General features: G+C 39.2%; 1 protein-coding gene across 4 annotated transcripts; it reads right to left on the reverse strand.

The window, feature by feature from the left end:
- Positions 1–881: 881 nt before the first annotated feature.
- On the reverse strand, positions 882–12,179 carry FAM161A (FAM161 centrosomal protein A). 4 transcript variants are annotated; one of them, XM_062573493.1, is made up of 7 exons: positions 12,118–12,179; positions 10,717–10,983; positions 9,068–10,252; positions 8,487–8,654; positions 5,132–5,231; positions 3,238–3,392; positions 882–2,629 (listed from the first exon to the last, which is right to left on the reverse strand). In XM_062573493.1, exons 2-7 carry the CDS (start codon positions 10,875–10,877, stop codon positions 2,164–2,166), a joined length of 2,235 nt encoding a protein of 744 aa, XP_062429477.1. In that variant the 5' UTR covers positions 10,878–10,983; positions 12,118–12,179; the 3' UTR covers positions 882–2,163. The 4 variants fall into 4 exon arrangements, with proteins under 4 accessions (XP_062429477.1, XP_062429478.1, XP_062429479.1 ...); XM_062573494.1 differs by lacking the exon at positions 12,118–12,179 and adding an exon at positions 11,725–11,768; XM_062573495.1 differs by lacking the exon at positions 12,118–12,179 and having other exon boundaries at positions 10,717–10,991.
- Between the last annotated feature and the right edge of the window lie 1,429 nt (positions 12,180–13,608).

Here is a 13,608-nt window from a genome sequence, read left to right on the forward strand (position 1 = left end):
CTGGAAGCATAACTCATCATTACTGTTCTAATGAGCTTCTTCCCTTAAAATGCTTCTAACCAAACAATCTTTTGAGATTCAAATGGCTTGTGTCTCTGTGTTAATTGCATCAATAGGCTTGAGTGCTGACAGAAAAGTATGACTTATTCTAGTCTCCTCTTCTATGGTATTACTCTTCATCCTGGTAATTCACCAAAGCTTTTTAAGTGTATTTGGATTTTCATGTTGGGGTTATTTGATTTTTTTTTTTCTTTAAGTATAGTCACCTCCATTTCAGTGCCATCATCCTATAATCTTCTTGCTGTTTTGTCTGTATTTTAAATCCTTCTGCTGACCAAAAATGACGTCAAATAATTACTTAGTTTTCAAGTTAGTCTACCCTTCATTTCATGAGAATGTTATATCATATTTATCTATGTGCTCATTAATTCTGTTCCTTATTAAGTTAATATGGTAAAAAGAACAGTGAAAAGTCAATCTAAATTCTGCATGGGTCCTCAGCTTCTCTCTCAAGACTCCTTAAAAAAAAAAAAAAAAAAAAGATATCCTTGTATTTTCTGCCTTCTATTCTTCTAGTACAAATGTTAGGTTTTGTTAGTAATGGTTATTATTCCCTACCTTTAAAGGTTCAACACTTACACTAACACAATACTAACAATGTGTTATTGCATTCATAGTCACACATAACTGATACTTGTCTCTTTAGTAAACCGTCCTTTTTGAAAGAAGGCAGAGGAGTTCTGGATTTTGTTTTCTCTCACAGAGATTATTTGAAGGGTTTTCAAATGTATTAAGATCAGATAGCACTCAAGCAAATGCTCTGTTCTCTACTAAGCCCAGAAAACTTGTTTGAAATCCTTAATAGTGATCTATTACTATGTAGATACTTTCTTTTATTTTCTCTCCTAATATTGAATATGATGTGATTAGCAGGAAAGCTAGGGATAGGGCCAAAAAAGCCTCTATTTGCATTTTTGTTGTGTGGTAGCTGCAGTTCTGAGTAGCAAGTATGTGAAGAAAAGCAAAACTCTTCCTTTCCCTTTTTTTTATGCAAATAATTATATTTGTTACAGTTGTTGGTTGCACTTTTATCCTGATGTAAACAGTATCTGTTTACTGTCTCAATAAACAAATTTGAAGACTAATGTCAGTATTTATCATTACCTTATAAAGAATTACTTTACATGATTGTAGGAAGAGCTCTTCAAAATAAAAAGAGATTAAAACAATTCTGGAGCTTGGTTAGGCACTAATATAAGATCTGCAGCATATAACGTATCTTTCTTCCAAAGTCCTACTCCTACTGACTTCTACCTCACTCATCTCTAAGCATTAAAAAGCTCTGTGGAAGTTTAGTTAAGGGACTCCTCTCAGAGTATTCTGGACATCTTATTTACGTTGTGTAGGGAGAGCCCTTAGCAACTGAGATATTGTTAATATTTTGAGCTAGACAAAATAGTCTAGATGATCTAACAGCTTGCTTCCTGGAAAAGCAGCAATCTCTGTTCTTTTCTGATGCTCGCACTCATCTGATCCATCACTGAGCCAGTTTATCTGATTTAAACAGGCAGAAGCCAAAGCCCATGGACTGGAAGTGGAGGGAGGAAGTGAAGTTATTTTTTCTGACTACACAAGAAGTTGTCCTCCTTGTCCCTAATCTGCCAATAACACTCGAGATCTTAAAAGAAAATTCTTCCCATCACTTCATTACTGTAATAGAAGATATTACTGGAATAGATCATAGAAGTACTGAAATGTTTCAGGTGGGGAGGCAAATTACCCCATCAACATCTCTGGTTTTGCCAGCATATGGAAAGAGAGCTGGACATGTTAAAACCTCATTATTTACTACCACAGTATGCAAGACATTATTTTCAACAGTGGTTGCTCTTCATTTGATGAACAGAGGTATATTAATGTCATGGAACTCTAGAATAGAAAAGGTAAATGTAAAAGTAACCAAAGAAGTTTCTTGATGGAAATGAAAAACTTGATCTTTCTTATTGGAAAATAGATGCAAGTTCTGTCCTGGAAAGACTGCAGGTTAAGAACTTTTAATTAACTTTGCATCATCAGCAGAAACCTATGTTTTCCTTTGTAATCTATTTCACTGCTAGCAATAAAACGTGTTTTTGAGCCCCAGCCTTCCTGTCTGCCTTCCTTTCAGTCACCCTCATCATCACTGGTTTTCTCTTCTGAATCATTTTCATATTCCTCATCATCGTATCTGAAGGCACCCTGAGCCTCAGGATCAGACTGACCCTGTTTTTCCTGCTCACCAATATGGTCAGACTGAGAGCTGGATCCTTCCAAATGCTCATCCTCATCCTTGTCCTCCTCACAGCGGGAGTCAAGCAGCCGGCCCATCTTTGCTTCCTCTTCTTTGCAGCACTGGTCAGAGTGGGGGCTGGCACCGGCCTCGCCTGCATGGCAAAGCTGATGAACACGAAGACTGGCTCTTGCCTCCTCCTCCTCCTCACTGGAGTGGTTGTCCTGGGTGAAGGCTCTGACTGCTTTTCTTTTCTCCTCTTCCTCCTCCAGCTCCTCCTTGCAGGACTGCTCAGATCTGGGACTGCTGTCTGCTGCTTCCTCAAATAATTTATTTTCTTTGACTTCATTCTTGCTGAGTCTGAAAAGATAATTTGTATGCAGGATTTCTTTTTTCAGGTAAGATTTTTTCCAGTAGGTTTTAAAGGAATACTACTTTTATGTAAGCTAGGACAAATCCTGCTAGACTAGACTGGGGTGAAACTAGGAGAGGAAAAGGGAAAGGGGGCACTAGAGGATATTTTTATGCTAGAAAGTATTTCTAATGGCATTGCTCATATATTTCCATTTTTTCCACTTCTGTTTCCTTCTATATCATAACATCAAAAAATTGAAAGATATTTTCAAGAAAAGGCATATTTAAAAAATTCAGTAAAAGTAATGCAGAATGAAACAAGACTAGTGAACTGCTAGAATTTTTGGTTTAAAAAAAAACAAAATTGTTTTTCTTCTTCATTTTTCTTTGAAGTTCATTACATTATATATCCAGTGCTCTCCTCTGTTTTATCAAATAATATTTAACTCAGGAAAAAAATAGCAATGCTAACATTAGTAATACTAACTACCTATAGTTCGACAATTATATGGGAAATAATACTAATCTCCTGAAAAAAAAAAAAAAACATTAAAAATAACTTTCTAACTATTAGATATGCAATGACCAAAAAAAAAGTCTTTGGTAATCTCTACCTGTTTTTGGTGTCAATAGAGGTTTTAAAATCTTTAGCATTGGACTGTTCTAGCATGCTTGTTGTTTGCCCTTTCTTTGACACAAACTCAGTGCATATCCCAAGTTCTCTCAGAGTGTTAGAATAATGCTTCTCTGCAGCTATTCTTGCATTTCTCTGTGGGGGGGGGAGAAAAAGAGTGGTTGAGTATTACCTAAATTAATTAAATGCTTGACTTTTGATACTTCTGTTTATTATACTAATGCTCTGTTTAATCAATTGCATCTAACAGGTTACGTGATTATTTGCTGCAGGTAAGAATGGTAAAACAATACTCAAAAATTTTATACTGAATTTTCCTTCTTCACTGTACTAGCTTGTGTCCAGTTTGCTTCCTGCCCCCACCGGCTATTGAAGAGCAGTATTTACGTAGCTGCTGAGGGAGGAGAGGGAAGATGCAGAGACATGAGAAACCAGATGCAGTCTTCATAGGGCTTCTCCCTTAACCCCTCTTTCTTCCTATCTCTTTCTGTCCTCACTGAGAGCTACTGCCCTAAAAAGCAGTATTGATACATCCCTTTACATGACTATTTGAGAAATTACACAATCTGTATCTCTGTCTCTAAAATCGAGGGTGCAAATTCTGTTTCTGTAAATAAGATTTGAGTAAGGTGGACTTGTCCTGCAATCTACATGCCCTGCTCCGCAGGCAGAGGCAGACCAGGAAACCCAAGTCCGCAGAACAGACCAGAGAACCAGATCTACGACTTGCTACTTCTCTCTAGTTTTGGCATCCAGTCAGTAACTGCACTATCAGCATGGTTGTACTGAAACAGAGAGGGAAAAATAGAGCATGTGTGTATGCATATGTGTGCACACACAGAGCCCTATATACAGAGAGAGTGTGTGTGAATACAGTGTGTGTGTGTATTTACATATATATATATATGTGTGTGTGTGTGTGTATGTATATAAAAACATATAACTTCATAGTAGGCACAAAGCATGCTTGAGTTCATCTGTAACTTCTCTCCCAAGTTGCAACACCCACATTTTTTCTGTAAATTTTTGTTGTATTTAGAGCTACTCACATTATAACTGAATCAGATATGATTGGGTTTTCCCTTCAAGACAAAGGCATGCAAAGAAAACTCCTTTTTTTATGCTAGTGTTTGCAATATTGGCTTATTAAAAGAATAAATGACCATCATGACTTTTTCTGAACATCACACTTGACAGTATTATTCATTTGCCAGGGCAAATGATTAATTAGCATTCAGTTCCATTTGGGCATCAGAGACTTGTACATGGTATACGTCATAAAAAAACAAGTCTTTATGCTGCTTAGGTGCATTTTATCTGTAGGGTGAGATGCAAATTAGGAAAATACTACAGTTTAAATAACTGAAAAAACTCTGCCAATAAAAGTCATTCTTATTTCAGTACATTTGTATTTGTAGCTTTCACACAAACAAAGCCCTCTCGGTTTAAATTGGTACTCCTTGCCAGCTCTTACTGTGAGATTTTGATAAGAATGAAATTACTTAGCAAAAAGATATGAAAAATGATGTTCTCATCTTTGTTGTAAGTTGCTTACAACAAGAAAGAGCTATTGGAAAAATTAACAGACTCGGGTCAAATGGGGAAGATGATGAGTTATAATTCCTTGCAACTCTGATTTACAAGAGCCGTCTCAGTCCTCTGTGCAAGCAAGTCATGAATGCTTGGCCACAAATAGTAATACAAATAGTAAAAAGAAATAGCAATATTTACACAGAGACAGGGCAATAGAGATTAAAATGGACAATTACTGTTCTCAAAAATATTTTTCAACTATATTCTAAAAATGTTTGACTAGTACTACAAATGTCTTAGGCATCATTTGACAATAAAATTGGGATGTAATACAAGACAACCTGAGCGGCTCTTTCCAAAAGCAATGGCCTTTGGTTTACTCGTTCTTCCATTTCTTGCAATTCTTGCAAATACTCTTGCATTCTCTGCTTCTCATAATTCCTAAGAGAAATATAGTACATTATACTGATTATTACTTTAGAATACAAGAAGTAATTTCCTACAACAGCTGAAAGTTTAATTGCTTGTGACAAACTAAATATTGTCCTACTTAAAAATACACAAAGGATAAATTATTTTATGCTGGTTACAGAGTCTGAGATAAATTGTCTCATTTTCACAGCAGTTGTACTGAACAAAACTGTCTCTTAACTAGGCACTTTGCATCTGCAGAGAGAGGTCCTTGCCAATGAGATTAAATAAGTCTTCCTGAATCTGGATTCTTAACTGATACTGAGATTTTCCTTAAACACTCAATTCATACTTTGACAGAAATCCCAGTTATTCTAAACAAAACTAAAGTTTGAAAGGGCTGCTAAAATCAGAATATACTATAAGAAAATAATTTAATATAAAGCAAAAACCAATACCTTAAAGTTGCACTTAATGAGAAGACTAATTTGCTACTTCAACAGTCTGACCTGCAAGCGGAGTGGCTGCATTCTGGATGATAGTACCCTATTTTTTTTTCCTAGTTGGCTTTTCCGGGGTCCAGTCAATACAGTGGGATGACTAAACTGTTGACTCATCAGCTTAAATCATACCTTTGCTCATAGCAAGTACTAGGTAGCGCAGGTAGCACGGGTTGTAGTCCTGCTGTGTGTGACAAGGACCCTGACTAGACAGGCTTGGTTTAGATCCTTTAAGGCTTTTGTTTTTACCATAGCACTGTAAAATTTTGAGCTACTTCATTGCCTCAGTTCCTCTGTTCAAGCCCCATGGGGCTTGTGGAGCCAGCTCAGGTTGCACCTAAGCTAATAAATCTTCTGGAAGCTGGAGTGCTGGGAAATGAAGGAAGGGCCATGTTGAGCGCTGCTGCGCGGAGCAGCACAGGGCTCGCTGCTAATTAGCTCAAGCGTTGCTTGGAAGTGACTGTCCTGCTGGGCAGGCCCTGTAAGTAGCACAGCTGTGTTTACACGGCGCTGTGCCACATTTAGTAAATCCTACTGGTTTGAAGTTGCCTCTGCGCTAGACCAGCTCTAGCATTACTAAGTCAAGATATTTAAAGGTAAGTACAAGTGTATGTGTGTGTGGGGGGGGAAGTAAATAGGTGACGTTATATACCTTCTATCTCTTCCCTCCTCTCTCCTCTACCATTTTCTGAATTTCTGCAGTATTTGCAGTGCTTTGAGGTAGTTTTTCACTGTTTTTGAAGGAGTGAATGTCATTGTTATTTGCTCATTCTCTGCAAAGGTTTTCTACAAACCCACTTATCTGTTAGAATAGCACTTTATTAATACACCTTATTACCCAGGCTATGCTGAAATAAGCACTATCAAGTTAAGCATTTACACTAGCCTTAATGCATCAGCACTAGGGAAGTAATCTTGCTTTGTAGTAGCATAATTACATGTGTAGACAAGAATTAAGCACGAGTGTTTTACAATACTCATAAAATCTGCTTAAGCTAAATACAGTGAGGTGAAGTTTGCTACTGAATGAACTCAAATTGAACCTACAAACACACCTATTGTCTCTATTAAATCTCCACTTTGCTACTGTAACTCAGATTCATTTCTGCATCTGTCCTAGTCAGTAGATCATCTGCCCAAGTAGATCCTGTGCAGCCAGAAGCGCTTCCACTTGCATCATAAAGTTCTTGCTATTGACAGAACCTGCTGGCCATGCTGCAAAAACTACCGTGCTAGAACTCTGGCTCAGGCAAAATACTTAGAAATGACTCCTGCTCTTCTCATGTACCTCTAGGACCCTGCTTTAAGCCTTGCTTCTTCTAAGACTGTTGCTGCTTCTTCCTTGTGCTTTGGCTTCAGCTGCCTCTGGGGGAGGTAGCAGGTGTCCTGGTGATCTCAAGGTGTCCTGGCCAGTCGTGGACTGCCTCCGTAGCCAAGGAAAATGCTTATTGCAATGCTTGTTCTAGCACCCTCACTTACACTGCTTGGCTACTACACTTCATGCTTTTAGTGCATGAGACTGCGTGCTTCTGTTTGTGCTGCTTTTTCTATTTCTGGTCACAGTGGAGCAACATTGGTGGTGAACAACCGTTATGAGGTTTGGTGGTGAAACAGTATGTAGTACTGTCTGGCGGAAGGGGCTGCAATATTTCAGCAAATTTGCTTATTACAGCCAGAGTGTAAAAAAGTCCATTGGGAAAATTGTGGGTTTATTCCTATTTTAACTATATTTTCCTTAAAATTTAGTATGTTAACTTAAAAGTTGCCAGTACAAGCTACAAATCTTATAATCAGGCATATCTCCTAATCAGTCACCTTGCAAGGCTTCCCTGGTATTATTTTGCACTGTTACTGGCATGCCTGGTGCGTGCAGTATCATTCCTAACACTCTGCTCGAGAGACCTGCCCAGCCTGAAACAGCAGGGACAGAACTGTTGGTGCCTCTCTCACCTCCTCCGTGAAACCATGCCTTAGACAGAAAACAGTACTGCACTGCAACCATACCCCAACTGTTTGTGAAGCTCACTAACAGTTCATTCAGACAGGACTGTTTTTTCCAGGATGAATAGAAATGGAAAGCAGAAATGCTGAGTTAGACATATACACAAGGTCAAGCAGCAGCTCTGGACTTGGCTCCAGCTTCCTCAGACCTTGATCTATCTGTTGACTGCTACTCTACAGCACATTTTAAAAAGGCCCTGCTGTTTTTTCCTATGTACTACGCGATCAGTTAAAAACATATGTTGTATTTCTACTAAAGGTAACTTTGGATCTCATCCGTCTTGAGCACCAGCAGCGTCCTGGTTGGCTGTTAATATATGTGCTAAAGTTGTAACATTACTGCTCTACTTGCTCCTTTTAAGTGGGAAACCACCAGGACAAAGAAGTGAAGTGTTCATTGCATGAGGAATGATAGGGCAAAAGTTGTACCACCGTCTAGCAATCCAGTAGTGCAAGGATGTTATGTAACCAGGCTATCATTTTTCCTTTTGATTTTTTTAAACTGATTTTCCTTTTTAGTTGATATGTCAATTTAGCAAACAAAGGAGTCACTTGTTAGCTGACTTATATAAGGTGAAACACATGGATTAAAATCATTACAATGGGCACAGTTTTCCAGTGGAAATACTAAATTTGGCCTTTTTTAAAAACTAGCTGCTTATACAGTGTATAATTTATCAAATATGTAATTATGTAAACTTAGACTATGCTATATTTTACATTGTAAGTTTAACATAAAACTTACAATGAGGGGTTCAGGATTTGGGAGAATGCAACAAAATACCTGAATGTTTTTAATTTGGATTTAGACATCTGAGCTAGGCTCTGATGTGGGTCATTGGCTTCAGCCCGGGTTGTTATAATTTTCTGCAGTTTTTTCGCTCTTTGTTTCTGCTTTGTTCTGTTCCTTTTTTGTTCTTCTTCCAGTTTTCTCTTTTCCTCAAGTGAATTCCTGGGTGGAAAAATAAACTAGGCTGAACTCATTTTAAATCAAGAGCAAGACTTCAAAGGAAGTTTTGGCAAAGAAAATTGAAAAGAGAAAAGGGGGGTGGAAAACAGGGTTGGAATTAAAGGGCGGAAGATACAAGCCTTTTAAATGATTTAGGTATATACCAGGAAACAGCAGTCTTATGTCCATTTCCTATGGACATGTTGAGAAAAATGCATTACTGTTTATTTAGAAGTCATAAATACTAATTAAGTCCTTTATTTAAATTATTAATATATTAAAGTCCTATATAATAATTAAGTCCTTATATTGCTGCTATATTTACTGCATAGAAGAATTAACTACCTATGTAGAAGTACAAAAAATGTCTACTCTTTAAGTATTTACAAAATGCAGTGCATCACTTAAGTGGTCACCTTATGGCTTGTAGCCGTCTTTTGGTGGATTCCGTGATTTTTGGTGATTTAGAATCTCCAGATCCTAAGAGAAGTGAATTTGCACTAGAATGCCTCATTTGAGGTTTACATCTCGGAGAGGCATATGGCCAGCGTGTTTCTTTCAATTTTTCTTCATCCTCTTGAATGTCCTTCAAAATCTTCCCTTTGTTTGAGGGAATATATGGAGTACGAAGATCAAAAGGTTCACAGACTGTAATATGTTTCACTTGTTTTTGTTGCAGGAGCTGTTTCTGAAATTTTTGGTGTAGTATTTCAAAATCTGGAACGTTTGATTTGATTTTGGGTTTATGTTCTGTTTCCTTTGGTTCAATGCACTTGTGTTTCTTCTTTCTATTGATGTCTTTAATAGCCAGTCTGCTGCTGGGTAGAGATGAATTACGTAGCAGCTCCTCAGCTCTCATTTTGATCCTTATTTCTCTGTAAAGCTCTTCCTCCTTTAACTTGTCATTAACAGCTGGACTGTAAACACATTTAGGAACTGGTTTTGCTTTGAACAGTTTTGTTTTCTTTTCAGGTGCAGAAAGGTCTTTTAATTGCATTTTCCTAATTTCATTCTTTTGCTTCTCTCTTTCAATGAATTTAAATGGCTTCTGAGAAGCCAAAAGCCTAAGTTTGCTTCTCTCTTTCACAGATTTTCTGCGTTCTTCGTTTTGTTCCACAATTTCATGGTAGAGTGGAAGGAAGACGGATGCTGGCACTGGGTTGGCTCGGAACTTCTTCTGACACTCTGCTTCTTCCTCTAGTTGCTTCTTCAGTAAGTTTTTTTCCATTTCAAGCTGTGACTTTGATTTGACATTCTGGTCTTTTTTCCTAGCTTCTCTAATAGTCATCTGGAAAGGCTTGGGCACAGTAACTTTGGGGGACCATGCCTTCTGATTCTTCCTCGTTGTTCTGAATGCTGGTGAGCCTGGTAAGCTGTGTTTGGTGCGGGGGATATATACTTCCACAGAGAACCCGTCCCACATTTTTTCAATCTGTTGCTTAGCAAATGATGATGATCCAGTTTCACTATCATTTTCTTCAAATACTAATTCTCTGTCAGACTCATCAGATATGCTTGAACCTACAGGATCATTTAAGTCAGACTCAGAAAAGGATCTGTGCAAATTTAGAGGCTGGTATGAGCTCTTCTGCCAGGTTGACCTGTAAAAAGAAAAAATTGTTTTGAGTCAAGTCCAACAGATACTGATGCAAAGCTAGTGATTTCCACTTCCAGTGTCGTGATAAAAATAAAATGGACAGAGCTAATGGGGAAGATGAAAGAGACAAGGCAAAGGAAAAAAGAACATGGCGCATTCACATCAGGTCATAGTTTTAAAGAAATTTAGATTATGAACAAATCAGCATTCCTTAAGGAAAGGCATCATGCTTTACTAAACCTGTTGCTTGGTCTCCACTTCACTCCCTCACTCACACCTGTAAATCTCACAGTTCACTAGTGAGGTGAGTAAGCATTTTAAATAACTTTTTATGATTACCTACTTATAGGAAATGGTGAGAGTAATTTCCATCTTCAGAAAAAATTGCCATACTTATGATGTCTGCAAAGCACTTTAGAGCCTTCAGATAAATGGCACTACCAAACTGAAGATTATTAATAAACATACCTATAACGTATATTAGAAGCAGCATCTTTCTTGTCCAAGGATTGTACTCCTTTTAAGCGTAGCTTATTCCGATACATGCTTTCTAATTTCGCCATGGTCTCCAAGTGGGCATTCTTCAGTTCTTCCAGCTTCAGGTAATATTCTTGATTTGAATCGCACATTTTGGAAAAGTCTATCCACTTGTCACAATTCCCATTTATGAAGAAGGTCTGCTCTTTGAATCCAAATCAAAATTATCCTGGAAAAGATTTTTGTGAAGTTTTCTGACTGCAAAAAGAAAGGAGAACGAGGTTCATAATACCACTTAATCTGATTAAGTCCAATGAATGATACAGTAACATCAAATAGAGAAACATATGTATAAATTTGAATGCAAAGTTATATGGAATAATAATTTATATCCTAAGGGTTCTATCTAAAGCATGTTAATTTCTTAATGGTCTATCCCTGTAATCAGATTATTATATCAGAAAATAAGATAAAAAGGAGTTATTAAAGTACAACTTCTTTTAGAACTGTAATTTTTCCTTGATTACTACATGCAGCTTAAAAAACCCACATTTTTTAAACAAACTAACTTCTCTGCCTCTCATTTTTGTAAGTATTCTGGTAGTAAGTAGTTTGGTATCTTTTGCATAAATGTTTCTACTATTATTTCACAGTGGATTGTAGAAATCGGAAGTATTCTGCATAACTTTCACTCTAAATAGTGTTTTGCCAGCTTGCAGTTTGTTTTAAAAAAGTGTTTAAACATTTTTTAGCTTGAACAAGTTACAGAAGTTTTTTTTTTTTTTTAAGAAAGATTAGTCTACTTTGAGAAGGCTTCTTTTACGTTATTTTCAGGCACTTTGTTTTAAAAAGTTACAGGATTAATTTCTTCAGCTTAAAAAAAATGTAGGCTAATACTGTTCCATACACAGGTGTAAATAGGCTTTTACATTCCCCCCCCCCCCCCCAAAAAAAAGCCTTATTTATTTATGTCATGTTTTCAGTGCAGAAATCTCTAACCTTTCTGCATAACGTAGCGATCGAGCACAGCCTGAATGACACGCTCAAGCAAGTGAATTTAAAGAGCTGCTGCAGCAGCCCCGCGCAAGGCCCGACCGCCTGCTGCCTCGGGCTCCGCGCGCGCTGCGGGCTGCGGCTCCCGCTCCGCGGACAGCGGCTCCCCTCGCCGCGGTGAGGCGCCGCCGCTCCTCCCTCCCCTCCCCGTCCCGACGGCCTCACAGCGCCGCTGGCTCCGGGGAACGGAGACAACCTGCCCCCGGCTCGGGGCTCTCCCCCCGTGTCCCCTCCGTGGGGCACCCCCGAGCCCCGAATTTCTCCCGCGGGGTTTCTCAGCTGCTGCTGCTGCGGCGCGGCAGCCCGGGCCCCCGCTCCCCGCGCCCGGCCCCGCGGTACCTGTGGGGCGGCGGCGGCGCGGGGAGGAGCCGGCGGCGCCCGGAAGGGCGGCCGCGCTGCGGCCCCGCCGCCCGAGCCCTGCTCTCCGCCCCCGGCGGGGCGGCCGCGGCACCAGGCAGCCGCCGCCGCCGCCGCCTCGCCCGGCGCGGCCCCGCTCGCCGCCCGGGGGCGCCGGCGGGAGGCGAGGGCCCGGCGGCCTCACCCACCGCCCCGGCCCCCCGGCGCGCTACCGCCTCTGCGGAGGCATTAATGCTTGCTGCACCCCATCCGTTTCGCTAACTTACGGGTTCTTTTTCATGTAAAGACATAGATGACAAGGTCCTGGCTGTCAAGAATGGGAAATTTGTGCGGATTGGGAAAGGAAAGGTTTAATCGAGAATTAATACCTGAACTGGATGGGGGAGCTATGAGTTAGTATACCCAGCTGGACAGATGAGTCTTTTAAAAAGACTGAGCTCATTGCTGAGAGTAATCTTGTGGGATAAGGCATAATTTACACTTTAAATTACCCAGTAAATTATGCTTACAGCTTTAAAGCCAGTTAATTTGTCTAACTTGTGTTGTTAGTATTTGAATTATTCTGAATGATATATAGCCATAAAAGTGATTTCAAGTATATTGTCATCTGGTCAACACATTCAGTAGCATAAACTTCCTCAAAAGCCACACATCATCTGATTTTGATTGTAAATAAAAATGCAAGAAAGCGTGTGAAGAGAATCTCTTATTTAAACATAGAGTAGAATCTGATCATCTCAATATAGCAGTAAAGAAGATTAAAGCATTAATTCAGACTTTCAGCCTAGAAACTAGAAACAAGTTGAAATATTTTTATTCTTAAGCCATAAAAAGTGTAGTAACACTCTAAACTGAATGAATCCTGATGCAAACGGGATTCTCCCCTTAGCCACGAAAGTAAAACCACTGCAGTCCAGCTCACCCCACGGAAGCGACCTTCATCATCCTGCATACATACTGCTAGCTAATGCTCTGTCCAAGACGCAGCAAGACTAAGCTGCCTTTCCAAGTAAGATATCCAATTTAGGGTATCTTTGATGAATTGCTTCCTAAAATAGTATACTTTGAATTAGGATAAAACAAGGTAATAATTTGACCCCTAGTTTGTTCTGAGAGTCTAATTGTTGCAGTGATCTTACAGGGTCTCGCCCTTTACTACTGTAGCTATTAACCATTTTCTTAAAGGGCAACATTATCCTCATTCCTGGATGTCAACCTCACTGACATTCAGTGTATGCACATGCAAGAAATATTCAAGCTGTTCTACAGCACCTCACTCCTGGGGTCTTCCCAGATGGGTAATAAAAGCAACCAGAAAAGGTTAAATCTTGCAGCTGTCTCAGTTAGAAAACCAATTTTAAATACTACAGACAAGCTCTTGTAGTAATACCAATTATTACCTTTGCTTTATTAAGCTAGATTTAGCTTTGAGATTTACTGTTGTTTCTACACTTCCTATCTTCTCTAGACTTC

Source organism: Rhea pennata, chromosome 3 (genome assembly GCF_028389875.1).
Source record: "Rhea pennata isolate bPtePen1 chromosome 3, bPtePen1.pri, whole genome shotgun sequence".
NCBI classification, from domain to species: domain Eukaryota; kingdom Metazoa; phylum Chordata; class Aves; order Rheiformes; family Rheidae; genus Rhea; species Rhea pennata.

What these genes read in the sequence shown, in the direction of transcription:
- FAM161A (XM_062573493.1), bottom strand. Translation starts at nt 10,877, where the DNA reads ATGTGCGATTCAAATCAAGAATATTACCTGAAGCTGGAAGAACTGAAG. An exon ending in TCCAAATTAAAAACATTCAG is followed by an intron (nt 5,232 to 8,486) that starts GTATTTTGTTGC and finishes TATTTCTCTTAG; the next exon opens with GAATTATGAGAAGCAGAGAA. An exon ending in TTTTGGAAAGAGCCGCTCAG is followed by an intron (nt 3,393 to 5,131) that starts GTTGTCTTGTAT and finishes CCCCCCCCACAG; the next exon opens with AGAAATGCAAGAATAGCTGC.